Source organism: Fringilla coelebs, assembly GCF_963513975.1.
Source record: "Fringilla coelebs genome assembly, chromosome: 8".
Classification (NCBI taxonomy): Eukaryota; Metazoa; Chordata; class Aves; order Passeriformes; family Fringillidae; genus Fringilla; species Fringilla coelebs.
This window is the reverse complement of record NC_140066.1, coordinates 22,905,615-22,933,521: the sequence shown is the minus strand read 5'-3', so window position 1 is coordinate 22,933,521 and position 27,907 is coordinate 22,905,615. Positions and strand designations below refer to the sequence as shown.

Genomic DNA, 27,907 nt, shown 5'->3' with positions numbered 1-27,907 from the left:
CAGCTGGGGGAGTCCAGCTGAGTAAGGGACAGCCCCTGCTGTCATCAGAGGGGCTGGGCTGAGGGCTGCCCTGCTCCTTGGGCTTTTGGGAGGGTCCTGGCTAGTGCAGGTAGGTGGCCCTAGGAATCATTTTGGAGGAGGCTGGAGGTTGTGTCATGGGAGGTCTGGCAGCCAAGCAGGGCTGGCAGGGAGCTGCAGAGAGGACTTTCGGATGATATGGTGTGGGGAGGACAGGATTGCAGGCGGCCTGGGTCCAGTGTCTGCCCCCTTTGATGCTCAGCGCCAGGTTTCTCACACGTGCTGTGAGCTCCCAGACCGTGGATTTATCCCCCGCGGTGACAAAGAAACCTCCCTGGCAAACCACTGCCAAACCCAGCTGTGGGGCTCCAGCAGCAGTGATGGCCCTGTCCCCCCATCCTACTCATCTCAATGCCCTGCCAGGCCACCCCTGGAGTGGCAGGGGTGCCTGAGTCTCCAGGGATGCCTGTGACTACTAGGAGCTGAATCCCCTGGCTTGGCTGGACTGCCCAGGTTCAGGCTCTGGGCACAGCACCTGGAGTGGGGATAGAGCCAGATCCTGAGGTGACCTCACTCCTTCAGAATGCCTCACTCAGTGGGCAGGACTGCGACCCCCCTCCCATTCTTCTGGGGTCTCTGAGGGAGCCCCAAGAGGCTCTTACCCATGAGCTGCAGTGAGTGGCACACAGACTTCTCTGGGCTGGAATAATTTACTGTGGCATTGGTGGGCAAGGGGTGCGTGGGCTGGGTCACAGCAGGGTATGTGTGAGGGATGCAGCAGGGCTGGTCTGGGGCACTTGGAGGTGGACCCCCCTCACACACTGAGCCATGTGCTGTGGGGAATGGGAGAGCCCAGGAAGGGTTTGTGCAGCTCTGGGCACTCGGTCTGGAGGGAGGGAGGGAGGGAGGGAGGGAGGGAGGGAGTCAGTCAGTGGGAACAGAGGGGCAAGAGGGCCCTGCCTGGGCTGGGCTGGATCTCTGGCTGGAAGGTGAGATAATCCAGGGGGGCACGTGAGCTCCAGGTGAGGGCATGGGATGTGTTGGTGGGCTGGAATAGGGACTGGGGGGGGTGAGGGTCTGCGGCACACCATGAGGGAGCTGGGCAAAGGACATGGCTGCAGGGTAGGGGTCCCAGATGTAGCCAAGAGGGCCAAGCAGGGATCCTAAATGAAAGCAAGGGTCTCTGGGCTTCTGAGTGGGGAACCTGGGAGTAGACAAGGGTGTCCAGTACAGACCAGGGCTCACAAGCATGCATTACAAGGGTCTTGGATCCAGACTAAGCTCCTGGACAGGGGTCAGGATCCTTGGAGCAGAACAGGGTCCCAGGGGTGCAGAGTAGGGCACTTGGGAGGAGACAGGTGTCCTGGCTGTGGATCAGGGCTCCCACAAATGCAGCAGGGAATCCTGCAGGTGCACAGCTGGGTTCTTGGGCACAACCAAGGGGCTGAGGTGAGCAGAGCTGAGGTCCTGGGGTGCAGCCAGAGAAGCCAGGGGTGGGATGTTGGGCCAGTGCAGGAGTTCTGGGAAAGGGCAGGGAAAGGGCAAAAAGCCCTAGTGCTGCCCAGCCCCATAGAGCAGGGGGTGGTAGAGCGGGCAAGGGTAGGAGAACATGAACTTCACTGCAAACTTCATCTCCTTGTTGTGCTTCTGCCAGGGGTAGATGGCCAGGAGGAGCAGGCGGCCGCCCACCTTGCGGCCCATGACCAGGAAGCTGCCACTGAGGCTGTCGAGCTGGGGGCAGGGGCAGGCACCTGCGTTCCTCATGTGCAGCACCATCTTCTTGGTGTCCTTGCGCTTCAGCGGGCCCAGTTTCAGCACTTTCTTCTTCTGAGCAGCCACCAGCCGGCGCTCCCCGTTCTCCTCCGTCACCTCCTTGATGCGCATTTTCACCACTGTGTGGGGCAGGCGGGGCACGGTTGGGGGAAGGAGCCCTGCTGGGTGCTGGGGAGGGGAGGCTCTGGGCCAGGCACCTGTGCAGGACAGGGTGCAGCCCATCCCTGGGTTGGGTCTCTGGGGAAGTTACTGTGTGGGGAGGGGAAAGGGGTTGCTGGGCAGGGGTCCAGCAGAGGCCCCCCAGTGACCCTCCCAAATGTCTTCTTCCCCTATTCCCCACCAATGTCTTCTCTTGTGGTGCACCCATCCCAGGCATGAAGGGTCCAAGGGGATGGCTCAGGGGTCTCCCACGGGGCTGTCCCCATACAACCCCACCCTCTGACCAACTCCCACCCCAGCTGTCAGATGTAGGGGAGGCAGAGCCTTGTCCAGAGGGGCTGAGAAGGAGACCCCAGCACTCACCAAAGTCACTGGAGCACATCTGCTCCATCATGCCATCCGCCTTGTGCTCCATCTCACACTGGGTGCAGATCTTGGACACTGTGGTGAGAGACCAGTTACTGTCACAGCTTCATGCTGCTGGTACTTGTCACCAGGGCTAGCTCCTCAGGGGCATGCTTGGAAGAGCCCCAGCAGCTCCTCTGCTCCCTAGGGGTGTAGCTGTGCTGGGGTGATGCAGAGAGGCACAGAGCACCTTGCTGTCCAGGGTCATCCCCCAGGAGGGGAAGAGATATGGGGGCACCATCCCTTCAGATGCTGGCACTCGGAAGCACAGCAACAGTAAGGGTGGTCCCAGCCTAAAGGTTGTCACAGACCTGACCCCGACACTAGGCTGCCTTTGGGTGATGTCCCCTCTCCTGGCTGAGAGGACAGCCACCCTGCAGCAGCAGTGTGGGGCTGACACCGCAGGTGCAGCACACTCTCTCGCTGCTGACACGGGACCCAGGGGCAGCAGAGGGACACAGCACTGTGGTGGATTGGCCAGCGGCTCCCACCTCATCCCGTGCCCTTCCTCATCCTGGGACAGCTCTGCGCAGGCACCTGGGAGCACAGTGCTCCTGGGCAATGAGTGCCCAGACAAAGCTGATCCTGTGCCCGCTCCTGCCCTGTTACAGGCAGAGAGTCCTTGGCCAACACTGGCGTCCGGGGCTGTGCTTTGAGGGGTGAAGGGATGGCTGTGCAGCAGCTCCACATGCATTCCCAGCCCATTACAGCACCCTTCCCACTTACCTGGTGGCGGAGTGGCTTTGCTGTTCCCAAACTGGACGGCGATGCAGAGCTCGTGGTCGGAGGGAAACTTGCCACAGTGCAGCATCTCAGGCCAGGGGAAGCCGTAGGACTCCATGACGGGGGCGCAGGAGTCACGTACCACCTCACAGAGGGAGCGGCAGGGGTAGACGGGCCGGTCAAGGCAAACAGGGGCAAAGAGGGAGCAGAGGAAGAGCTGGGTATCGGTGTGGCACTGCTTGGCGAGCAGGGGCACCCAGCTGCCGGCCTGCTGCTTGGCTTCGGCCATGGTCTCGTGCTCCAGCAGGTTGGGCAGCCGCATGCGCTTGTAGCCCACGTCGCGACAGAGCTGCATGTCGGCCGGGATGTCGAGGCACTGCGGCTCCCGCCCGTAGAAGCGCCCGTGGGGCAGGCTCTCGGGCTGCCACCCGTAGTAATCGTAGTGCTGCCCGCCGCCCAGGGACCCTGCCAGCACCAGCGACAGGGCCAGCAGCGCCGTGCCCCGGGAGCCCGGGTGGATGCCCGCCTGCGGCATCGCCGCTGCGCGCCTGCCGCTGCCGGCCGCGGCTGCCGAGCGGGACGGGAGCGTGGCTCGGCACCCTGCCTGCTCCCTTAGCGCCTCCCACGCTCGCTGCCCTTTCTAAGGAGGTTGGAGACCTCGCCGGCAGCCAATCTGCTCTGCCTGCCGGGCCCCCCGGGGCTGGCCCCCGGCTCCCCCTAGTCTGCCCGCACCGCTGCCACCTCCCTCCCTCCCCGGCACATGGTGCTCCAATGCCCCTCGTCCTCCCAGGGAGCCCCCCTGCAAGCACCCCCCCAGTCCACCCTGGCTCGGTGTGCCGCCAGGGTGATGCTTTCTAGAAGGGCCGGCTCGCCTGTCCCATGGTGAGGTGTTGTGGCCATCAGCTGCCCCCGTTATTCACCAGTCCCACTGCCCCCATCCCACCTGGCACTCCAGAGGCATATTCTGACACGGGGCAGGGGGCCCTGCTTCCCACCCTGTGCCGCCCCTACTCCTGTGTCACCCCACTCCCCACTCTTTTTTCCCTAGACAATATGCTTGGGGTGCTGGGGTTTAAGGAAGAGGACACCCCAGAAGCTTCACGCAGCAGCCCTGGGAGGGCTCCTGTGCCCAGGTGTGCCATCAATGATGCTCTGCCATGGGCACGGGGTCCTTATTCCTTATGGATGGTTCTGCCAGCATGCACCTCGGGCAGTGCATGGTCTGCTGGCACAGGATAGCTGGGATTACACCTTCCAGCAGAGGGCTTGCACCCAGGCTCTGCCCAGTGCTCAGGGTGTGGGCAAAGCTAGAGCCCAAGTGACGTGAGGGTCCTGCCCGGATGACATTCCCCTATCCCCTTGGAGATGGGGGGTGCAAGGCTTAAGACCCCATTAGAATGCCATTTGTCTGCAGGGGTTATCTGGGGCACCCCTCCCTTTCCCATGATCGATGCCCCTGCCTGGCCAACGGGCTTTGGGCTGCTGCTGGCCCCTGCCCACCGGATAAGGCAGCTCTGTTAATGGGCGAGAGAGCAAACAGTCCAGTGCAGGCAGTGATAGCAGCTGCTCTTTGCCCTGGGCTGGGGGCAGGGACTGTCCCCCCAGCCGTGGTGGGGTACATCTGCTTTGGGGCAATGCTGAGAACCTCAGCGGCACAACCTGCCCTTCCCTGTAGCCTGCCCACCCTGCTCATGCCCTCTGTGCTCAGCAGCCATCGCTGCATCACCCAGTGCTGCTTGCTTCCAGCCCGAGGGTGGGCTGGGTTCATCCCACCTGGCCCGGAGATGGCACCATTAATGTGTAACTGCCGGGGAGCCCGATAAGATACAGCAGCCTCTTATCAGGGCTGCCTGGTAGCAGGAGGGAGGGTGATCGAGGCATCAGGCTGTCACAGCAGGAGTAAGATTGTCTGGAGATAAATGCTGATAGAAAATAGCTAATCCGTGATGGATGGGCTTGGGCAGGGTGTAATTGCCATGGGAGCTGGGCTGGGAAGGGGCTGGTGAGGCCGGGGGGCAGAGGCAGAGGGAGGCCGGGTGTGCAGGGTGGAGCTGCCAGCATGCTGATGCTGAGCACAGTCATGGGTGTGCCATGTCCCTGGGCTGTTTCTGTGGCCCTGCCAGCAGTGTCCTGCTCTTGACCATGAAGCCATAGCTTCTGGCTGTCAGCCTGCCCCATCACACGGCCCAGTCTGGTGCCTCCACCCCCAGTTCCCAGTTCCTCCCAGGAAGGTGCTGACGCTGCTGAGCCCTCTGTGCCAGCTGGCACTACACCAGATGAAGGTGAGGGGGTTGGCGAGGCTGGGGCTGAGCAAGGGTCTCCCTGCCAGCTGCCCCAGGCCCTTCATCTGTCATGACGCCTTCATTAGAGCCCTGAGTGACCTCTTGGCCATGCTGCGGGGAGCAGGGCTGCCCCAGAAGAGCAGTGTCTGCCCCCTGCTCCCCCCACCGTGGGGTGTCCTGGCAGCCTTACCTCCGAGCTGAGTCTGTGCCTCTGCTCTGGGGAGCCCCTGCTGCACTCGCGTTGCTTCCTTAACCCTTTCCCACCCAGGATGTCCCGGCTGATCTGGGCTGTACCCCGGAGAAGGGAATGAACCCAAGACACTCTTCCGTGCCTCTCGTCTGCACAGCCTGCTCCAGTGCCCACATGCCCGTTCTGCACCCATGCAGCTGTCTGTGAGAGAGACACTTGCTCCTGTCACTCCAGAAAGTTGGCTGTGCCACTGCTTGTGTCACTGCCTGTGCCACTTGTCACAGCAGCGAGTCCAGAAGCGGGGCCATGGGGGCTGCCCCCTCTGCGGTGGGGACCTCGGGGACGGCCAGCCAGGGTGACACAGTAAGAGGACATCACCTGGGGGGGCACCCTTGACACTCCGGACCCTCCCTGGGAAGGACCGTGCCTGGTTGTAGCACAGAGCAGGTCCTGTAGCAGGGAAGCAGGAGGCTCCCAGGAAAGGAGCAGCTCAGCAGGGTCCCGGCCGCCTCCTTTCGTCCTTGTATCCCCACCCACTCTGCTGCCGCAGCTTTGGGTGCTACCGACCTTGTTTCTGCCTGCAGAGATGCATCCCCAGGGCCTTGGTGGGTGGGCTCCCTCCCGTCCCCCTCTTTCCCCATCCCCTCACCCTTCCTGTCCCAGTCCCGCACTGGTTCCTGGGCTGCACCCAGTGTGGAGCAGGGGCCTTTGGGAGAGGGCCGGAGCGCACCGCGGCTGGCCATGCCGAGTCTCGGGACGGGACGGCACGGCACACTGGCACTGTCCCTGCAGGGACACGTGTGCCAGGCGTCCAGCAGCTTCCGGGAGAGCAGCCTGGCCGGGGGGTAATGCTGGGCTGGCAGCACGGCTCCGGGGGGTGATCCTGCCTGGGAACGGCCCCGGGAGCCTGGGGCATCACTGGGGACACCGTGGGGTCGAGGCTGCCCGGGGTGATGCGGGACCGCCGGGGCGGGCAGCGGGGCGGGTCAGCGATCGCCGTGCACTTGCCCTGCGCCCACACACGCTCCCGCTGCCCGGCAGCCCCAGGAATGTGCTGGCAGCGCTCCCGGCCCAGCTGCGGATCCCAGACTGCCCCGACGCCCTCCCAGCCCCCCCAGCACCTCCTGGCCCTGCCCAGTTCCTGCCAGCTCGCACACAGACCCTCCCTGTTCGCTGCCGGACACCCCGATCCCGGCCCCCGGAGTTCGGTCCTACCCAGCAGGGCAAGGAGGGGGCACATCGAGTGTGCGGACCCTCTGAGGAGGGGTCCCTTTCCCTCACAGCGTGGCACCATGCGTGGGGACCTTCTCTGCAGTGCTGTTTGTCCCTCCCCACCCCACCACGTCTGCTCCCACCGCAGCCCCGTGCGCGGTGTGGGAGCAATCCTTGCACAGTCCCTGCTCCCAGCTGGCACCTTTGCTAACGGCAGACCTTGGCACCTTGCTCTGAAACCACATCCTCCTCTGCTTGCCCGTGTGCAGGAGGATGCAGTGTCTCCCAGCCTGTGGACTCCTGTGGAATGTGCTGGGGGGCTGCCCAAACCCTCTGCAGGGGCTCCCAGTGCAATGAGGGTCCTGGAACCACCCTTCAGATGGACATAGCTGGGCTGCAGGTGCCACAGAGGGGTGTCCACACTCAGGGTGCCCAGTCTGTAGGGTCAGTTGGGCTCAGTTTGGGGCACTCTCCTTGTCCTGTGTGAAGGGGCAGGCTGGAGCATTTGGAGCTGTTTTCCAGAGGCTCACAGTGTGGGGGCCTCGTCCCCCTCCCTTTTCCCTCCCAGGTGCACACACCTGGGATCTCTCATGAAAGGTTATCAGCTAATCATGCTGTGTTTGTGCCTCCCAAATGTCACCGTTGTCCTCACTGGGATGGTGAGCTCATGCTCCCCACCATTACTGAAAGCACTTCCAGTGCTAGGGGGAACAGCTGCCATGCCCTTCTGTGGCCCCTTTGAAGCAGAGCTGGAGCTGCTGACAGCTCTGACAGGCTGGAGAGGGGTTCAGCAGGCAGTGGGTGCAGGATGGAACCACAAGGGTTGATCCAAGACTGGTTGCAGGGCTCCAGCTGTCCTCCACAGACCCTGGTCATCCTTGTACTGCAGGGAGGGTTGAGATGCTGGGATGAGGTGCAGCACCATGCACCCAGAGACATATAGGGGACACCCCCTGGTCCTGGTCTGGGAGTCAAGCGCAGGGCATGGAGCAGGGGCATTGCTGGGCCGTGCCTGCCGTGGTGTCACGGGCCCAGGCACATTGCCTGCTGGCCATAGTGGTACCAAGTGTGCCCCAGGTCTGTCCCATGGGGCCAGGGGCAGGGCTTCGGGGAGGGGAGCCAGGGCCGGGGGCAAGGAGAGATCTGTGTGCAAGACAGGTCAGAGCTGCCTCACCCCCGGCGCACGGGAAGAGCCAGGCAGGGGAGTAAAGGCAGCTCTGGCACCAGCCATGCCTATCCCTGCTCCTGGGCAGCCTGAAAAATCACCCCTTTGGGCCGAGCAGAGGGAGCAGAAGGGTGAGAGCCCTGTCAGGCCCCCGCACAGTGCAGTGGTCTGGGGAGGGCAGCAGGGCCATGCAGCACACTGAGGCTACCCCGAGCTCCTGCTGTCTCTGCTGCTACCTCCTGGGCAGTATGGCTGGCAGAAGGCATGACCCTGTGATGTCACACCTTGACATGCAGACAGCAGGGCACATGGAGCCCAGAACCAAAAGCTCTTTGGTTGGGCTGGGTTGGTGTAGCTAGAGGAGACAACCCTGGGGCAACACTACAGGATGTGGGATGATGGTCAGAGCCTGGGATGGCAGGGAGAGCTCATCCCCCGGCTGCTCCTGGCCCCTCACTGCAGCATAGGAGAGCAAACTTCATCTCCTGGCAGGCACAGTATTGCCATGGCAACCAGCAGGACCTGCCAGGCGGGCAGGCCAGCACTGACGTGGCAGTGGCATGCAGCACAGGAAGGAGATGGCATGCAGGGTCTGGCTCTGGGGACATCTGGGGACAGGCTTATGTGCACCTGGGTGTGCAGGCAGATGTGGGCATCCGGGTGCATGCACGAGTGCCTGTGCCAATGTGCATGCACGTGTTTGGGTGCACGGGAGACTTCACACAGCACCCTCTCAAGGGGTGTCCCTAGGTTTTGTGGCACCTTCGAGGCAGGGTGTGCCTCACTGCTCTGAAGTATGGGCTGGCAGGGTTGCTCTGAACCTTGGCAGCAGCAGGTTTCCCCAAAAGCTGTGGAATCCATAGCTTTGTGTCTGTGGGGAAGATGAGCCCTCCAGCTGGGGTCCCTGACTGCATGTGTCCTTTGGTGCCTCGGTCACAAACCCTGCCATGCTCCAGAGAAAGGGGGCTGCCTACCAACCACTCCGAGGCCCTGCCCCTATTTGCTCTGCCCAAAGCCTGGGCTGCTGCTCAGAGCTGGGAGCAAGAGTCAGACAGAGCTACCCCTGTGCTGCAGACAGCTGGCTATGGCATGTTGCTGTGTCAGCTGCGTGTTAGCTGTGTTAGCTGTGTGTTAGCTGTGTGTTAACTGTGAGTTAGCTGTGAGTTAGCTGTGAGTTAGCTGTGAGTTATCAGTCTTAGCCATGTTCTCTGCCAGAGCAGATGTTACGGCAGGGCCCGGCGCTGCCTCCAGCATGGCCCAGGTGCCGAGGGAAGGCTGGCTGCTCTCCTGCCTGCTGAGGGCCCTGTGCCCAGCTACTGCATCCCTCGCCCACCACAGCCCCAGCTGGGAGCCCCCTTTCTTCGCCTCCCGGGAGAGCCTCTGTTCCCCTCGTTTGGCATTTCTCCGGCTCTAATTGAGCTGTCAATGGGCAGAGATAACAGGGAATTCGTTAGCTCTGCTCTTTGATGTCTGCCCGCGCTGTGATCGCAGCACCAGCTGCAACTCCTTCGCAAACAAACAGCTTTAGATGAGGTCCCTTGGCACGGCGGTCTGCCAGTCCCACGGTCGGCTCCCCAAATCCCCGCCGGGCCAGCCTCACGGCCGCTCACACCCTCTGTAACCTCCGGCAGCCCCGACTCGGCAGCCAGGTTTCCCCCCAGGGACCCACAGCCGCATCCCGCAGATACCCGGGCTGCGGCACTCGCCGTGCCGGACCCCCGGGACGCACAGCGGCAGCCCTCCCTCGCAGCCCCTCTCCGGAGCCAGCCCCGGGGCACCCGGTACCGCCGTCCGCAGGGGCTCCGTGCCGGTGGCGGCAGGCGCCCATCCCCGGTGCCTCGGGGCGGGCCGCGGCGGACCGGGCGGCTGCGCACACGGGGCGGCCGGGCCCGCCTCCGCCCCTCGGCTCGGCAGCACCGCGGACAGCGCCCGGCCCCGCGCGGCTCCGCACGGCCCCGGACACGGCGCCGCCGCGGTGCGGTCCCCCCGGCGCGGCACGGCACAGCCCGGCCCGGCGCCCGCCGCGCCATGGCCACGGAGGTGGGTGAGCGGCGGCGCGGCGGGGGCGCCCCGGCGGCGGCACCCCCGGGCCGGGCTGCGGCGGAGCTCCCCCGGCCCGCGCTGCCCGCCGCCCTGCGCTGCCGGGGAGCGGCACCGACAGGGCTCCGTCCGCGTCGGGTTCTGCGCTGCGGGGGGACAGCGTGGGGCCGGGGCCCGTGGGGACAGCGGTGTGGGGCTGGGGCTGCGAGGGCTCCGTGGGCGCGGAAAGGCCAGTGAGGGGGCTGAAGGGGTGTGGGGTGCAGGGTGGCTGCAGGGTGCCTTTGGTGAAGGCTGGAGTGTGTCTGGGTTGGGCTCTGGGACTGGCGGTTCTTCTCCCAGGTGCCGTGGGTCGGACCCGGAACAGCCTCAGACAGTCTGTGGGGCATCGAGCCGGCAGTAGCCCCATATCACCCAGAGGAAGCGTGGGGACGGGCCTGATGCCAGCCCTTGGCACAACCTGGTGCCTCCATCCCCTTCTCTAGCCACCAAAGCTGCCCCACAGGCTGGAGCTCGGGGGCTGGCACGGGCTCTCACACCCTGTGGGGAGTCAGGGCTTAGCATCTGCTGCCGGTGCTGCCTGTCCTTTTCATGAGGACACCCCACTGCAGCCTGCCCACCCACTGGGCCACTGTTGCAGCTCCACTGCCCGGTCCCTGCTCCTGCTCGAGAGCCTGGGAGCTGTTGGGTAGGCTGTGTTCTGGGCACTGCTGGGGACAGGGGGCTGTCCCCTCCCCGGCTCATGGCCCACTGGTGACATATGCTCATGCATGCAGGAACCACTGGGGGGGAGACCAGACACCAGCCCAAGGTGAGAGCACATGCACTCACCCTCCTTCCAAGCAGGGGGCTGCCACAGCACCCTCCCCTTGCCACCATCCTCCCCTGGCTCCCCACCCCGCACCTCCAGTGCCAAGCTGTGCTCATGGTGTGACACAGCCTGTGCCAGGGGCTCTCTGCAGCCCCTGACACTGGGGAATGGCGCTGCTCCCCCGGCCTCCAGCCCTCCAGTAGGGATGCCCAGCTACCTTGGCTGCAGGCCCGTCTCACTCTCTGCCCTCAGGTGCACAGCCTGCAGGAGCTGCGGCGCAGCGCGTCCCTGGCCACCAAGGTCTTTGTGCAGCGGGATTACAGTGACGGGACCACGTGCCAGTTCCAGACAAAGTTTCCCCCTGAGCTGGAGAGCCGGGTAGGGAGTCTGAGAGGTTGTCAGGGGCGGCAAGGGGAGGTGCCCTATGGAGACTCAGAAGGAAGAAGGATCTAAAGGTGTGGGGACTTATGGGGAGTTGTATGGCCCTGGGCCAGCCAGTGCTGCTGGGTGTGTGCAATCACAGCTTGCTTGGCTGGTGTACAAGGGCTTTTGTGCTCCTGGGAACTGGGAGGCTCTGCTGAAGGCTGCAGGCACAGCAGGTCTTGGTATGGATGGGGGGTGGGCAGGGGCCTGCAAGCTGAGGCATCAGCTGGGCAGGGAGGGGAGGGTTAAGTGCTCTCCAAGTCCCCTCAGGAAAGGGGACAAGGTGGTGCAGGGAGTCAGTCCCTGGCCAGACTCCTTTTCACCCCAGTTTCTGTCCTAGATTGAGCGGCAACTTTTTGAGGAAACTGTGAAAACCCTAAATGGCTTCTACGCCGAGGCGGAGAAGATTGGGGGCAGCTCATACCTCGAGGGGTGCCTGGCCTGTGCCACTGCCTATTTCATCTTTCTCTGCATGGAGACTCATTATGAGAAGGTGCTGAGATGCAAGGGAGGGTTCAGGGATGGGCACAGCTGGCAGTGGGCACAGGGATGGCTCAGGGGTGTCACAGGGAACATGGGACTGGAGGCCAGAGTAGACAGCAACACTGGCAGGCCCTGAGTGTCCCTCTCTATGCTGACAGGTCCTGAAGAAGATCTCCAAGTACATCCAGGACCAGAATGAGAAGATCTATGCGCCACGGGGGCTGCTGCTCACTGACCCCCTGGAGCGTGGCATGAGGGTCGTATCCTTTGGGCAGCGGGATGCTTGGGGGATGGCAAGGGTGAAGGGACACTGGGCATGGGTTCTGGGCAATTGGGCTGGCACATCTCACCGATGATCCTTAGCAGGGTCCAGATCGAGATCTCCATCTACGAGGATCGGTGCAGCAGCGGCAGCTCCAGCAGCGGCAGCTCCAGCAGCAGCAGCGGTGGCGGTGGTGGCGGGGCGGGGGGCCGGTGACTGGCAGGGAGTCCCTGCAGGGACTCGTACTGCCGGGACAGTGGCCTCTCCGAGCTCCGCAGGCTGCACTACCAGAGCACCCGCTTCTGAGCCCGGGGAGAGCAGCAGGGGGAGGCCGGGGCTACCCGGTGGGGCTGCCCACCTCCATCTGCTCTTTGTCCCCCGCACTGGGTCTGCCCCTGCTCGGACCCACTGTGGGCAGGGACTGGGGCATCCCAGGTGCTTCCCACTGAGCCAAACTGTTGCCGAGGGGCTCCTACAGCCCTCCATGTGCTTGGTGCTGCCGCCCCTGCCGCAAGCGAAAGGAGCTTGCCCTGCTAGGGGCAGTCCCAGCTGGCAGTGTCCCTGTTGCCAGGCACTGGGAGCGCTCAGACTGGCAAAGCCTCAGGCAGCGCTAAGCGGGGTACGCACAACCCCGCACTCACAGAGGCTGACAGCTCTTGCTGCATCCCCTCCTAGGGGCAGCCTGCCCGTGGTGCTGTGGTGTGGCTCAGCTGCTGCTCGTGCGCCGTTCAGGGGGCCTGGCAGAGCACTGGTGCCGCTTCTTCTGCATGATGGGCCGTTCATTCACCCCAGCTCTCTGCCACCCACTGCCCCATTGCTGCTCTCCTGGCCCCTTCCCCCATCTGGCACTACATCCTCTCCAGCAGCATCCTTCACTGCCAGGACACTGGGCACTTGCTTCTGCTCCCTGCATGACCTGCTGCCATCCCCAGCTGGACCCGCGTATCTCTCCAGCCCAGCGTCCAGGCCAGGGACCTGCAATGCTGGGCATGGTGCTGCCCCTGTGCCATGTGCCCTGGGCTCATTCATGGCCCAGCACAGTCGAGGCTGAGCTGTGGCATGGGTGAGGCAGGCTCCCTGCCCAGTCCTGGCAGAGTTTGCCTGTACCTAGCTGCCAGCAGCCCCCTGCTTACTCTGCCCCATGACCTGCCCTAATGCAGGGAGGGTGCCCAGTGGGGCAGCTCCATAAGGAGCTTCCTCTCACACTGCTGAGTCCTCCCCTGCCCACATGTCCTGCATGCATTTACCACCAGTGCCCCAGTTCTCAGCCTGGCCTTAAGAGGGGACCTCGCGGGGCGCCTGAGCCTGGTGGCAAGGTGTGGAGGTTCATGGTCCAGGGTCAGGTAGCAGAAAAGAGGAGGGTCCATGTGACATCCAGCGCCCCAAGGAGAAGAATTCCTATCTGGGAGCAGGGCTGAACTGAGCTCGCATTTCTCTTCTGGGAGTCTGGAGGGAGGACCCTGCCCTGTGGGACTTCTTTTGGCTCAGTCATGATGTGTGTGGGGTGGCCCTGGCCTCAATGTTCCTGCTGGAGCCCCCCCACCCCTGCATGGAGACCTTCCTCAATAAACCCCACGCTTCTTCCCCCACTGCCTACCCTGCATCTTCGTGTGTTGGGGAGGTGAGCAGGACAACACTGTGGGGACACAGAATCAGGCTGGGTATCTCTTTTCACACTGGGTTGCACAGAGCCCCACAAGGTTGAGCATGGGGGAAGGGAGGGGATGGAGAGGAAGGGGAAGTCTAGGGGAGTAGGGGGACAGGTAGCAGTCACATGGCCCTGGGACAGGGACACACAAGGAATACAGAGCAGGAAAGGGTTTATTCTGTTGGCACTGGGTGCAGCCAGCACAGTGCTGGGAGGTAGCAGGGAACACCTGGCTGTGCTAGAGCAGGCTAATTGTGCCAGCAGCGTCCACCAGCACCCAGGGAGAAGCCGTGGTGACAGTGGCAGTGGAAGGAGCCATAGCTATTGTGGCAGATGTGATCGCAGGGACCAGGCTGTGCCTGGCACTCATCTATGTCTGGGAAAAAGGGGAAAAAGTCAGAGCTGTGCCAGGGGTTCAGGGAGTGTGTGGCATGGGCAGGGCAAGGGATGGAGGAGGCATGAGGGGGGGCAGCTCCAGGGCTGGGTGAACGTGGGACACGAAGGCAGGTGATCCTGCCACTGCTTGGTGCCAAGGCTGCTGGGTGGCAGGTGTCCTTACTCTACCAACTCCTGCACAGCCACAGTCTGTCCATTCGTCCCCCAGCAGTAGGGCTGTGAGCACAACTGGGCACCCCGATCATCTCTGCTGCCAGGGCAGCCTGGCAGTGCCAGGCAGCGGCAGGTGGGCACTGCAGGTACTCACCCAGGCACCGGCTGGCAGCCGGATCAAGGGGACGGAAGCCTGGGTGGCAGAGGCAGCTGTGTGCCCCAGGGCTGTTGGTGCACAGCTGGCTGCAGTTGTGCAAGCCCTGAGCACACTCGTCGATGTCTGGTGGGGGTAAAGAGAGCAGTGTAGGGTTATAGCATGTAGGTGGGAAAAGCAGCCCAGCCCTGTTGTCGAGGTGCAGGCAGGGCTGCTTGCTGCACCCCAGCCCCTTCATAGCCGCACATTTTGCTGTAGTCCCAGTGCAGAACCGGGTCAGGGGCACCATCACCCTCCAGCCAGCTCCCAGCCCTGGGGTGGGAAGAGCTGGGGAAGGCTGGGGGTGCTTCCCCTCCTGGGCTCCCTCCCCGTGCAGCCCCAGGGCAGGGTGGGCAGAAGCACAAGCACAGCCCAGCCCTGCAGAGCTCAGCAGACCAGGTTAATAGATGGGATATAGTTTATTGGGGGTTCTCTTGGAGAGGGGCTGGAAGACTGTTGGGACTAAGCAGGGTCAGACTCCAAACAGTAGGGTCAATACATTAAAAAACAGACCAGGAGGGTCCTGCCCCTGCAGGGCTGGGAAGAGCCTCCTCTGCCAGGGCTGGGGATTTGGTTCCCATCACCGAGGAGGGGGCAGGCAAAGCACACACGTCGCAGGCCAAACCAGCAGGCACATGGTACGGTATCGAGGCGACGGAGCAAGCGACCACCGGGAGGTACCAGCATGGCAGGAATAGCACTGGGGCAGGGGGGTGGGTGGGGGAAGGGGCACTGCCAGGCTGCCCCAGGACTGCTTTCCCAGAGATGGTGCACAGGACAGCCAGGTCTGTGCCCGTCCCACTGCAGGTCACCCCAGTACGTCCCAGCCAGCTCTTCCAGGGTGGTTCGACGTGGACAGAAAAAGAGAGACAGGCAGAGGCCAGCCCATCCTTCCACCAAGGCTGCTCTGGCGTGTTATGGGCAGGGCTTAAAGTGCATAGAGACAAAGGCAGAGTCCGAGGACTTGAGGGAGGAGGGCACTGTGGGGGAGCCCTGGCCAGCTCCCAGCAGAGGGATAGCCCCCTAGAAAGGCCACTTGAGATGTACAGAGAAGGAGAGAAGGAACAAGAGAGAAAAAAAAAAGAGAAGGGGAGTCAATGGCAGCTCAGTGGGAGGCACAGACAAACAGACACAGAACCAGGGTGGAGCTGGCTAGGCTGCTGTCTAACAGGTTGCAGGCTGTGGCCTGGCCTTTGTTAAGGGTACAACAGAATCCCAAGGTGGTCCTTTGGGGCTGATGCCAGCTGGCATGGGGTCAGGCCGTCCCAGCTATCACTCACCCACGCAAGCTGTGCCATCCTCATTTGGCTCAAAGCCCCGGATGCAGCGCTTGTTGCTGCGACAGCGGTACCCGCCGTAGGTGTTGACGCAGAGAGGCTTGTCCCGGGGACAGATGAAGGGGAACTCAGTGCACTCATTTGTGTCTGCAAGAGGGTCCTCAGTGTGAGATATCTGGGCAGAGAGCTTGGGGCTGCCAGCCCCTCCAGTTTCCCCGGTACACTGGATGGTCACCCCAGTGGTAGTCATGCATAAGCCACATCTCTGCCCAGGAGGCTCACAGCATGGCCACAGCCACCCTGCTGCCCCTCCCATCACTCATGGCTGCAGCAAACAGACTGCCACATGCCAGCCAAGCCTCCGGCCCTAGCACCTTGCTCTCACTGTTCCCTGAGACACCATGCTGCCCCTCTGGAGCTGTACAGGTGTCCCATTCCCAGGCCATGTGCCAGGCAGGCAGCTATACCTGGCACTGAGCCATGTGGCAGGCAGCCACCTCCCAGTCTCAGAGTGTCCCCCACGGGGCTATGCTACAGCATCCTGGCAAGCACACCTGTGCTCCAGCAGCCACTCACCTACACAGCGTCCATTCTCGTGCTGGGAGAATCCCTGCCCGCACTGCATTTGGGAAGAAGCAGAGACCACTGGGATGGGGAGGAATCACCCCTGGGCAGCCACTGAGCCAGCAGAGCCCAGCCCCTTGTTTCTGTTCCCAAAGTCTCACACCCTACACCCACACCTGGCCCTCACCTCCAGTGGGGCAGGCATGAGTGGCTCCTCCACATCCAGAGGGTAGGGGATCTCCAGGACAGAGTTGGTCTCGCTGCTCGCCACAGCTCGTGACACCACACGGCCATCTGGCCAAGTCACCTCCAGGCTGCTGGCTTCGTCATGCCCTGCAGGCGGGCAGCCCATCAAAGGGAGGGTCTCCAGGGTGGGCAGGGGCTGAAAGGAGGCCAGCGGGGTGGTAGGGATGGAGGGGCAAAGTCCTCCCTTGCTCCCTGAGCCCAGCTCCAGGTGCTCATGCTGACAGCCCCCGCACACGGACGTACTCTGAGGGGTGTACATGGGGACAATGGGATGACCTTGCAGTGCGCAGAGACAGCCCTGCAGGCTTGGCCGCTGGACATGCTGCTGCACCAGGGCAGAGTTAAAGGGAAGGGAAAGCCCTACTGCCTGGGCAAAGCAGCAGGCAGGGGATGGGGAAGGGCGCAGTGGCTGGGCAGCCTGCCCCCAGCCTTACATGGAGCCCAGCATACCTAGGGTGACAGGCATGGATGATTACTGAACAGCAGGACACCGGGGCAGCAGAGAGGGCCCCTGCCCTGGGGAGTGCCAGGGAAGGCTGGGGGCAGGCTGCCTTGATGCAGCCCCTTGAGCCCCTAGCTCACCCAGTCCGAAGTGTGCCACAGGCTCCATCTCGCAGAGGTAGCCGGAGCCGCCGTCGATGATGCGCAGGTGGGCCCCGCTGCGCCGCGTGAACAGCACCACCTTGGCCCCCCGCGCAAAGGCCCCGAAGCGCGTGCGGGGGATGACACGCAGCCAGTTGTTGTTGGTGCCCTGCAAAGGGGGAGGGAGCAGAGAGATGGAGCTGGGAGGGACGGAAGGGATGGGTACTACACGAGGAGTCCCTGCTTGACTCACCTGGGTGCCCTTGAAGATGGAGATTGGCTGTGCCATGGACTCACCATGGGATAGGATGAGGTCCAGCATCCCATCGCCATCAAAATCTGTCACTGCACCTCCTGCAAGGACGGAATCGTGTTGTGCCTGAGGCCTGGCCCCATGTTCCCCAGCACTAGACCTTGCTGCTGCTGTGGCCTTCTGCTGGCAATGGGACTACTTCCAGCCACACAAGGACAAAAGGGAGGATGGGGTGACTTCAATACAGGAGTGTGGTTGGCACCCTGTAATCAGGTGCGTTGGCACCCTGGGCAGAGGAGGGGACAGACAGTGCCTGGAGGGCTGTGGGTCACAGGGAGCTGCCTGATCTCTTCCCAAATGCAGAGGTTGGCTTTGAGCAGTGGACACCCAGGAAGGGGTGCATCAAGAGTGCCTCTGTGGTACTGGAGATGGCACTGTTGGCTGGGTATGGGTGGAGGGAGAAAGCATGGGACCATTCCTGGGTGACAGGAGCTCCAGCCTGCTGGTGGGGAGCAGGCAGATAACTCAGCCAGGCATGTAGCATCCTCAGGCAAAGAAGGTGCCAAGCAGTGCTGTGCCAGAGCAGGGCGGACCCACCGGTGCCCCTTCCCTCTGGCTCCAGTGCATCCCCTGGATTCAGCTCTTCCACGATGGGGTCTGAGTGTTCTCTGCGGATGAGCCTGCCAAGGACACACACAGGGTGTTAATGCCAGCTCCTGCAGTCCTCAGAACTTTCCTGGGCATGTCTGTCCCCTCCTGAAAAATCATGGTAGGGGTGACAGTCCTGGTGTCTATAGGGTGTGGATGGAGGATGTGACTGTCCCCTGCCTGTTGGCACATCCCCACTCCTTGCAGGGGCAACAGGAGTTTCATGAGAGCTTCGGGGTCTGAACTGCAGAGTAGCAACAGCGTCTGTTGCAGCCCTCTGGAACCTGGAGATGTCTCCAAAGGGCTCCTTGCAAAACCCTTGCCCTCTACCCACCCATGGGTGCAAGCATTGGGTGGACAACCAGTTCCCATCGCCCTACACACGAGGCAAGGAGGTGCTACACAGAAGTAATAAGACTTGACCCCCACAATTAACAGGTGCCACGAACAAGCTTCCACACGGCTGCTAATCAGCGGTACTGGGGACCCCAGGGGCTGCTGCAGGCACGATCACAGTGGCTGGTTAATGATGCCAGGAAGGGCTCAGTCACGACGCCTTTTATGAGCTGAGCCCGAGCCGTGGCACTGCTGGAGAGGAGCCCTGTGAGCCTGGCTGTGCTGCGAGGGCTGCTCGACTCCCCGAGCAGGGTGCAGGCTGCCCGGCCCCGCCGGGTCCTACCGGAAGAGGCGGTTGGCGGAGGAGCCGCGGTAAGCGATGTTGTTGAAGAAAACCTCCAGCTCCTGGTCATTGTCGAAGTCGGCTGCGATGACGGTGCGGACCGGGGACGGCATGGAGAACTTGGGGGTGGCGATGTCCTGCATGGACACAGCCAGACAATAGGCACAGGAAGCAGAACACCTGGGTCCTGCTTTGATGCCTCAGGTCCCCTCCTCGCTGGCAAGTGGGGCTCAAAGGGAACTCAGAGCGAAGCCAGCCACTGGCCGAGGTGGCTCAGCGGCAGAGCCATCAGTGCGGGGGGCTCTCAGCCCTCACCCGGAATCGGACGCGCCCGGGAGCTCCGCTCTGCAGGTAGAGGCGGTGCGGCCCGTTCCAGTTGCCGTAGACGATGTCCACTCGGCCGTCGCGGTTGAAGTCAGCCAGCGCCACACCGCGTCCGTGCTGGTAGGGGTCATCCACCCCTGGGGAACCGCAAGGGGACGGGGGAGACGGGAACCCCTCCCTGCCTCCTTGTCCCCAGCACACCTCCCAGATGTGCTCCATCGTCCCCAGACAGCTGCTCCACGCGCAGAGTTACATCCCTGCTGCGCTGATGGATGCCCCGATGCATCTCAGCCACTGCACAGTGGTCACTGGGGCTCTGGGTCCCTAGGGCTGTCCCCTCCCCGTCCTCATCCAGTGCAGGCAGAGACAGGCAGAGCCACCTGCGCTGAAGTCCCCAGAGTCTCTGTGTTCCCCCCCAGCTTCCCCTACTCACCCACAGCAGCCGCCACGTCCCTGTACGTCCCGTCCCCCCGGTTGTGGAAGAGGAAATTGGGGCTGTTCTCATTACCGCAGAATATGTCAGAGGCACTGTCACTCAGGATGGGGCCCACGGCCACCCCACGGCCGCCTGGGGACAGTAGCTCGGGGTGAGGGGACAGCTGCCCCACGGGAGTTTGTACTTCTCATGTTCCCTCAGTGTTGCCCTCACGGTGGACCCAACCCCCCCACCACACATCCCCCCCACTCCCCCCGCAGTGTCCCATTCTTGCCCACCTCCAATCCCTCTCATCAGGAGCTAATTGGGCCTGGCAGCCGCTTGTGTCACTCCCAACCCTAATCACTGCCATCGCCATGGTGACAACACTCCTAATTAGTGACAATTTACCGCTGGGGCACGCGGCAGTCCCTACGGTGGTGGGGCAGCATTGGGTGCAGGCGGGCTTGTTCCTCCCGACGCCTACGTTCCCAAACCCCGCTGCCTGCCCTACGGATGCTGTGAGCTCGGGAGGGACTAGCCCCGGTGATGGTGGGCACAGGGGTCCTGCCAGTCGTGCATCCATGGTCCTGGTCCCTTTCAGGGGCCGTGGGGCTGCCACTAGATGGGGCAGTCAGGCAGCCCAACGCGTGGCACGGACCTCCGGCTGCACCGCCCTGCCACAGCGAGGTCTCACGTTCGCCATGCCCTGCAGCGCCCCGGCCCCAGCAGGGCCACAGCAGCCGGGTGTACCTGTGTACTTGCTGACGCCAGCCTGGGCGGCCACATCCACCAGCACCACGACACCGCGGGCAGGGTCACTGGCAGCCACATCCATCTCAATCAGGGCATGGGGGCCCACGTTTCCGCTGGCATAGTTGGCGATGTAGATGGAGTACCTGCCGGAGCCCTGCAGCCGGCAGCACCGCCTCAGCACCCACCCGCCCACAGCTCATCTCCACGGGGACCACAGGATGCCTGCTGTGAATGCTCTTATTGCTCCGTGGGAGCAGGCACTGCTACTGTGTGCTGAGCGAGAGCTCTGCAAAGCCCATGGCAAAAAGCATCCCAGGAGCAGGGATGTGTGCCATTGCCTCCAGGAGCTCTCTGGTCACAGTGCAGTGATAATGGCATAGGACACATTATCCCCCCTCCCAGCTTCCACCGCCCCCTTTGTCCCGTGCAGTAGCTGCACCCTGATTTAGCGATAATCATTTGGAAACAAACCGCTGGAGGAGGAGGACGAAGAAAGAGCAGGTGACAGGAACATAAATCACCTCAACAGGCACGTTTATCAGCTGGCGGCAACCGTGTGGACAGGCATCCACAGTCTCTACAGCTGGGCCCTGACAGTCAAGGGGCAGCTGGGGGGCACCCTTGGCCAAGCAGGGGTTGGGATGGACAAGGGGAGCAGGGCCCCAGGACTCCACTGAAAGGGGCACTGGGAGTGGGAAGGGGGCAGAGATGCCCCTGTCCACAGAACCCTGCTTGCTCACCATCCGGTCCACGCAGGCAACGGAGCGCCCGGCAAAGCGGCTGGCCACGTCCCGGTTCACCTCGTCACTCAGGATGTCCTCCCAGCGCCCGTTGCGGAGCTTGAAGAGCTTGTCTGTGTAGGTGGCCATGCCTGGGAAAGGGGGCACAGGTCAGTGGGCTCCAGCACACCGCCTCCTCCTGAGGAGGGTGCTTTGTAGCAAGAGAGGTTGTGGAAAAGGTACCCTTTCTCCAGAGCACCCCAAATATCTGCTGTCCCTGCTGCCCCTTACAGTGCCATAGGGCTGGGCTGCTGCTGCTGCAAGAGCCCCATGACCCTTAAGGGCCATGGGGAGACACACAGAAGAATCAACTCATTAAGCTAAAATATGTCCCAATGAGGCACAGCCCTGTAGATCATCCCCAGGAAGGAAAAAAAAAAAAAAAAAAAAAGAAAAGAAAAAAATTAAAAAAGAAATCGATTCAGTGACAGGCACAGTCAGCGAGCTACACCATTTGTGACAGCACCAATGGCAGATCCTGATTTAGGGACAGGTGTGCCAGCAGCCACTGCCAGCCTGGGTAATTAGGAGCACTGGGAAGACAGATCTGCTGCCTGGAGGTCAGGGACACAGGGCAGGGCTAGGCTGGAGCACCAAGCCAGGGAGCTCTGAGGATTCCCAGTGCCAGCTCGGAGCATGTAAGTCTTGTTCCCATGAAAGGCATGACAGGAGCAGGGACAGCACTAGACTTGACTTGGTGCAGCAGACACAGGAGAGCCATGAGACCAAAGGGCACAACTGCTGCAGGGCACAGCTGGGATTTACAGTGTAGGGTCCCTGTGGCAGGACGGTCGAGGGGGCAGAAGGGAATCTTCTGTCCCACTTGGGGTGCCACAAAAAGGGCGATGGGCAGCTGGAAGTGCTGACTTGGTGGCTGGCTGGGCTCAGTGTCCCACCCGTGCTGCCATCAATCAATGGAGCCACTCAAGTGAGAAATTAACTCCAGCCCGCACACATCCCTCACACGCCGAAGGTCGCGGGCAGCTACGCCAGGGGCTCCCCCCGTGCCTGGGGCCCGGCTGCCAGCAAGGCTCACCAGAAAAGGCATTGTTGGTGTTGAGGAAGTAGATCTCCTCCCGGCCATCGCCATCGATGTCACAGGCTGTCACACCGATGGCGTTGCCCTGCCGGTCCCGCAGGGCATAGTACGGGGAGCCCCGCTCATCCTCTGCCACGTTCACCAGCCGCCCCTGCGCCTTGTCATACTTGAGCACCAGGTTGGGGCCGTTGTACCTGTGAGTGTAAGCAGGGGTATTGGCTTCCTGAGGACTGGAGATGGGATAAAAGCCCCTGTCTTACCCCTGGGGGGTGACTGGGTGTGATATTGGATTTTCACCACGATGGGCACTGCAGAGACCTGCATGGTCCATGGAGGCCAAGAACCCTGCCAGGTATCCCATGTCTAGCAACACCAGGGAAGCAGTGGGGGTCAGGCAGATAGCAGTACAGGATGGGGTGCAGGTCCCTACTTGCAGAGCTTTCCCTGGGCAAGAAAACCACCACGCAAGGCAAATCCTCTCAGCACAGTGCGTCCCACTGGCTCCTCGCCCGCTCCCGTCCAACACACCAGTAAACAAGTTATACAACGGACACAACGACTGCTTACAAAACTCCAGCTGCCTTCTTGACTCAGCACAGCTGGGAGTGGTAGCCCAGAGCCCTTCAGAGTTCCCAGTGCTGCCCATGTTTTCCTGCCTAGTGATGTTCGGAGCAGCATAAGGGCCAGACTCTGACTGCCTGCCACCATAGTGCCTCCATCCAGCTGGATGGGATGGGGGTAAAGGTGGGCACACTCTGCGGATGGGCACACCTGTGCGTGCAGGCCTCTTTAGGGAGTGGGGATGGTGGTGTGTACACAGATAACCTGCAGAAGCAACTCACAGCAGTGCCAGCACACACACAGAGCATACACCACGGTCCCTGCTCTTCCTGACCAGGGTTGGACCTGCTGGCAGCAGCTGCTCTGTGTCCAGCCCCACTTGGGCACTGGCAGCACAGCACACGGCTCCCTGCTTCCCTGGCTCCTGCCGGCCCTTCCCAGCCATCACTCCAATAAAGGACTATAAAAAACCTCCAGCCAATTAACTGAATCTCCAGAGAGAGCTGAGTCCTGTCAGCGGAGCAGAGACAGCCTGGGGACACGCTGGCTGTGCACTGCAGGGTGGACCCTGGCTGCTGGGCAGCTGCCACTGCCCCACAGAGATGGGATTGATGGGGTCACTCACGTGGTCCTACACAGGCACTCAGCTGGCATCAACACCCTGTGTGGGTGCACACACACACACACATAAATTCACTGGTGGGTGCATGCAGACCTCAACCCACCCACCGGTGTGCATAACCCCCCCAGCCAGCCACAAGACCACAGAGGAGGGAGGAATTCCTGTCCCTGCAGTGCCACAAGTCCTGCTGTCACTGAGGCATTACATGCACCACTCACCCTGCCACCACAATCTCGAAGTCACCATCGGCATCCAGGTCGGTGACAGCCACGCCATAGTTGAGCTGTGTGGGATTGCTGTCGTAGTCAGGTGGGAGAAGGCGGTGGGTGACGGCTGCAAACATGGGCTCGCTGCGCTGGGAGCCCTCGCTGAGCCAGGCCAGGGACAGCAGGCACAGTGCCAGCATCCTGGACACCTGGGAGAGACCTACAGCCCATCAGCTCAGGAGGAGGCTGTGCTCCATGATGTCCAAGCAGCCCCACTGTCCTTGCATGGGAGACACTCTCTTTTCACCCGTTGCCACAGCACCCCAGCCTCCACCACACCATCTGTCCCCTGACCCTTGGCACTGTCACTCTGGTGTCCCCATGCACAGACTGTCCTGGCACTGTTCACCCTTGGGACAAGATCATACCCCAGTGAGCTGGGGCTGAGCAGCAGCCCAGCCTTGGCAGCCCACCCTACTAGAGGGAGTGGAGAGGCAGCAGGAGGGCTGTGGGGTGCTGACAAAGCTGGGCTCAGGCTCAGCTCACTCTGCCCTAAGGTGCCATTGGCTTCTAAGGTCCTGGTAAGTCAAAATGTCAATCACTGCTCCCTTGGCAGGGTCAGAGGAAGAAGACATTCACTGGCCCCAGGAGTTTGTCTTCTGTGCCATTGGTCTTCCAAAGCTGGGAAAGTTCACAGGGAGAACACAGGGATACTTGATCAGGTTACTCCCACGTGCTTCAGTTTCCCCATCCTGCTGGAAATGTTCCTCCCAGGATCTCAGCAGGGTGAGCTCCTTCCAGCCTGGCCAGGGAAAGCTTCTGCACAGGGATGCAGCCATGAGAAGATGCTGGGAGGAACAAGAGACTGGGAAGAGAGGCTCATTTAACCTGGACTGCGGAGGACAGCTTCTGCCAGCACTGCTGGCAAGGCTGCAGAGATTTTGGAGCTGTCTCTGACCTGGCTGTAGCACAGGTGATGAACAAGGTGGCACTTGGGAGGGCAACCCCTCATCCCAGGCCTGGCAGTCACCTCCAGAGGGGAAGAGCCCAGAAATGAGTTGTGTGTCCCCAGGCTATGGGCATGATCCCACATGCCTGCATTCCAGCTGGGAGAAAAAGCAGCCTGGTCTGTTCTTGCAAACCAGAGGGGTGGTTGGGGCACCTGGCCTGCAAGGGGACAATGCTTCATGTGACTGTGCCTGGGCAGGACTGCCCTCCCCAGCCAGGAACAGTCCCCCTGTTCAGGAGTGAATGACCCCTGCCAGCTGACCCCATGCTGTTGGACTCAGACAGCAAGCCCAGGAAGTGGTGGCAGCCGTGTGGTACCACACATGCCCAGCTTGGAGAGGGGAAGGTGCCTAAGATTTAGACCCCAGCAGACCCAGCAGATTGCGGAGAACAGCCTGCTGCTGTCTCCTTTGGGGATGGGAATGGTCCCAAGGCTCTCTTGGGGGCCAGGATTCCCATGGCATAACTAGCTTCCAGGCCCACATGGCTGGGCAGGAAGGGGCTGTTCTCCAGCTGCAGAGGAAACCTTAACCCCACAACACCCATGGTTCTGTATGGCATTGCTCCAGCCTGCTCCCTTTTCCTCTCCAACCCCATCTGTAGCCTGGGCACAGTTTCCAGGGTAGATGTGTGTGTGTCCCCAGCTCTACCCTGTGCTGCTCCCATTCTCTTCCTGTAATGGCCCATTACCCTGCCATACTGCCTGGAGCAGCTCTTGAGGGGCAGGAGCCTGGATCCTTCCCCGGTGCAGGGGTCCCATTCAAGACACATGATGGGGACAGGGTTCATTGGGTTGTCCAGGGATGGGAAAGTCCCTGGGTGTCTCTCTGCAGTGCCAGACAGTGAAGGAAGGGGAGCCTTTGCCACAGCCCCACTCCAGGCTTACCAAAATGAACATGGGGGAGAGCCACTGACACTGTGGACATATGGGTGCAGGGCTGCCACATAAGCCCCTGGCCCTGCAGAGCAGTGCTGCCTCACTCCCAGCCACAGCCAGATGATGGGTGGCTGTCCCCAGGCCATTGGCAGGGCTCCCTGTCTTTGCCCACTCCAGCTCCCACTCCCCAGAATTTGGACTGCTACCCAGGTGCCCCCCCGCCTCATCCAGCTGCAGCTGAAATCCCTCCAAGCTGGATGGAGCTTTTCCAGTAGGAAACAATGCTGCTGATTGGAGACAAAAGGCTTTTCCCAGTGGATCCGGTGCTTGGTGCCATGGGGAAGGGATGTCCAGCCCGGAGCCGGGCCATTTTGGGAAGGGAGGCAGACTTGGGCTCTGCATGTCAGATGCAGAAGGGCCTCATCATTCCCAGCATGCTTTTGATAGAACCACAGTTCCAGCATGAAGCTTCACCTGTGGTTTGAGGCTATGGGGTTTGAGGCCTGTATGCAGGGCAGACCCCAGTCTCTCTTGTTCCAGCAGAGTCACGTCCTGGCTTGTGTTGTGGCATCTGGTGGCAAGGTCACCCCAGGGTGCTTCTGCAGTATGGCTAGTGACACGAAGCCAAGGTGCCAGGCAGGGGCAGAGCCACTGTGAGGGTGCAGCCAGGCAGCCCAGGGGGAGGGTGCTGGCCCCAGGGCAGGAATGCAGCATGTAGGATTCATCTGAGCCCATGCATTGCTATGGCTGACAGTGCCCAGTGGGGAGGGTGGGATGGGGCTGGAAAGGGACCATGGGACAGGCAGGCAATTGGGCCCCAGACTTCTCACCACAAGTGGGGAGATGCTGTCCCCAGATGTCCTCACTGTACACACATGGACATCCTCTAGCCTACATCATGGGGAAGGTGGGTGTGAGGTCCCGGTGCGGCCAGCCCACCCCGCATGTCACCGTGACATTGCTGCCCTGCACACCACGCACCCCAGTGATGTCATGCTCCACCTCTGCAGCAATGTCCCGTCGTGGGCCGCAGTCACCTCCAGCACCTCCACGGCATTACTTGACATCATGCAGCAAGGGCATCACTGCACCCTAAATGCCCCCCAAAGCAGTGACAACCCAGCACCTCAAGCCACCGTGCTGCACATGCCCCAGTAACATCATATTGTCATTCCTAGCATTCCCAGGCTGCCACAGCTGTACCTGCCAGGGCAGAGGACAGGCAGGAGACGTCCCACAGACCCAGCAGACCCCTCTTCCACAGCAGCTGGGCTGCCCAGAGTTACCAGTAGTGCCCCGCCACAGCTCCTCAATCCCAAGCAGCCCAGACCCTGCAGTGCCTCTGCTCCAGCCAAAGCCCACGAGCCTGGGTCCTGCTGCGACGTCTGCTCGCTGCTGCGAGCCTGTCCCTCCTATGCAGGACTCCTCAGTGCTGGACCTGGCAGGCTGGGGCTCAGCCAGCAGCAGCCAATGCAGTGTGGAGATGAGCAGTCACCTTAGCCTCTGAGCTCGCCCCAAAGGAACACCAGGTCCTTGGGGGGGCTCAGGCCCACCAGCACACAGCCAGCCCCTTCCCACGCAGGCAGGTACACGGCCGGACCCCTCTGCCCACTGCCCCCTGCTCCTCCACCGACTCAGCCACGACCAAGCGCAAGTGCCGCTATAAAGAGGGGTTGTCCCTCGCTGCTCACAGTCCTGCTGCTCCTGCCAGCATTCTCCAGACCCAGCACACACCGCCCATCGCCGTACAGCCTCTTGAGCACGGTCCTCCCCAGCCCAGCATCCTTCCATCCCCATCCCATCCTTCTTCCCGCTCCCTCCCGGCTCACTACCCCGCATCCCCTCCACGACACGGGGACAGACTACGTGCCCGCGGTCCCGCTCCGCCCTCCACCAACTTCTCCCCGGGCCGGTGACCGTGCCGGAGTTGACAGACGCCCCTCCCCGCCCCGGAGTCCCCGGGAAACTTCGCGGAGCAGCAAAACCACACCGCTACTCACGGGCCAGGGGGGCCGCCCGGCGCTCCCACGGCGGCGGGAGCGCATCCCGCACCGCCGCCTCGCCGCCCGCCGCGCCTCCCGCCTCCGGCTGCACCGCTCCCGGCTCCCGACGGGCCCGGTCCGCCCGCGCGGCGCCTTAAGAAGGGGCGGCGGCGGCGGCGGCGAGCGGGGCGGGGGGCGCCGCTGCCAATGGGGAGCGCGGGGTGGGGCCGCCCGCCGCCAGGTCCGGCCCCGCGGTGCTGCGGAGGGACACCGGGGAGCATCGCCCCGGGCACCGGGAGGAAGGGGCGCGTCCCGGGATGCCGGAGTCAGGGCCGAGAGAGCTGCATGGCCACGGCGGGCAGTGTGTCCCGGCTCGTTGCCGATCCTCCGGGGGTTAGGCTGGGGAGCAGTCGGGTCATGGCTGGGCACGGCTCCCCAACTCCTGCAGGGGCTGCTGGCGTGATGAACCGAGCAGAGCCGGGGCCTGACCCGGCCTAGGGGCGGCGGAGGTCGGGCCCAGGATGAGGAAAGAGCGGAGCTGGGCACGCCCCTGGTGCAACACTATCTTCTTGGAAGGCCAAGGGAGAACAGTTTTAAACTAAAAGAGGGGAAATCTAGATTAGATGTTAGAAGGAAATTATTCACAGTGACAACGGTGAGACTCAGTAACGGGTTGCTCAGAGAAGTTTTAGGTGCCCCATCCCTTGAAGCATTCAAGGCCAGGCTGGATGGGGCCCTGGGTGACCTGATTTAGTA

General features: G+C 62.3%; 3 protein-coding genes across 4 annotated transcripts; 1 reads left to right on the top strand and 2 right to left on the bottom strand.

Moving 5' to 3' along the window:
- Positions 1-1,569: 1,569 nt before the first annotated feature.
- SFRP5 (secreted frizzled related protein 5) lies at positions 1,570-3,613 on the bottom strand (the record flags this gene model as incomplete). Its single annotated transcript, XM_084210587.1, has 3 exons — positions 1,570-1,910; positions 2,314-2,391; positions 3,082-3,613. The coding sequence occupies 3 exons, from the start codon at positions 3,611-3,613 to the stop codon at positions 1,570-1,572; spliced, it is 951 nt and encodes a 316-aa protein (XP_084066713.1).
- Positions 3,614-5,856: 2,243 nt separating this feature from the next.
- GOLGA7B (golgin A7 family member B) lies at positions 5,857-12,159 on the top strand (the record flags this gene model as incomplete). Its single annotated transcript, XM_084210435.1, has 5 exons — positions 5,857-5,913; positions 11,028-11,153; positions 11,539-11,691; positions 11,840-11,941; positions 12,055-12,159. 5 exons carry the CDS (start codon positions 5,857-5,859, stop codon positions 12,157-12,159), a joined length of 543 nt encoding a protein of 180 aa, XP_084066561.1.
- Positions 12,160-13,839: 1,680 nt separating this feature from the next.
- Positions 13,840-27,266, bottom strand: CRTAC1 (cartilage acidic protein 1; the record flags this gene model as incomplete). 2 transcript variants are annotated; one of them, XM_084210433.1, is made up of 16 exons in its annotated part: positions 27,170-27,266; positions 23,297-23,493; positions 21,893-22,089; positions 20,818-20,948; positions 20,075-20,231; positions 19,340-19,474; positions 18,898-19,043; positions 18,583-18,719; positions 17,853-17,935; positions 17,256-17,356; positions 17,003-17,171; positions 16,362-16,507; positions 16,187-16,229; positions 15,614-15,757; positions 14,295-14,420; positions 13,840-13,967 (listed from the first exon to the last, which is right to left on the bottom strand). In XM_084210433.1, the coding sequence occupies exons 1-16, from the start codon at positions 27,212-27,214 to the stop codon at positions 13,840-13,842; spliced, it is 2,085 nt and encodes a 694-aa protein (XP_084066559.1). In that variant the 5' UTR covers positions 27,215-27,266. The 2 variants fall into 2 exon arrangements, with proteins under 2 accessions (XP_084066559.1, XP_084066560.1); XM_084210434.1 differs by lacking the exons at positions 13,840-13,967; positions 14,295-14,420 and adding an exon at positions 15,184-15,368.
- Between the last annotated feature and the right edge of the window lie 641 nt (positions 27,267-27,907).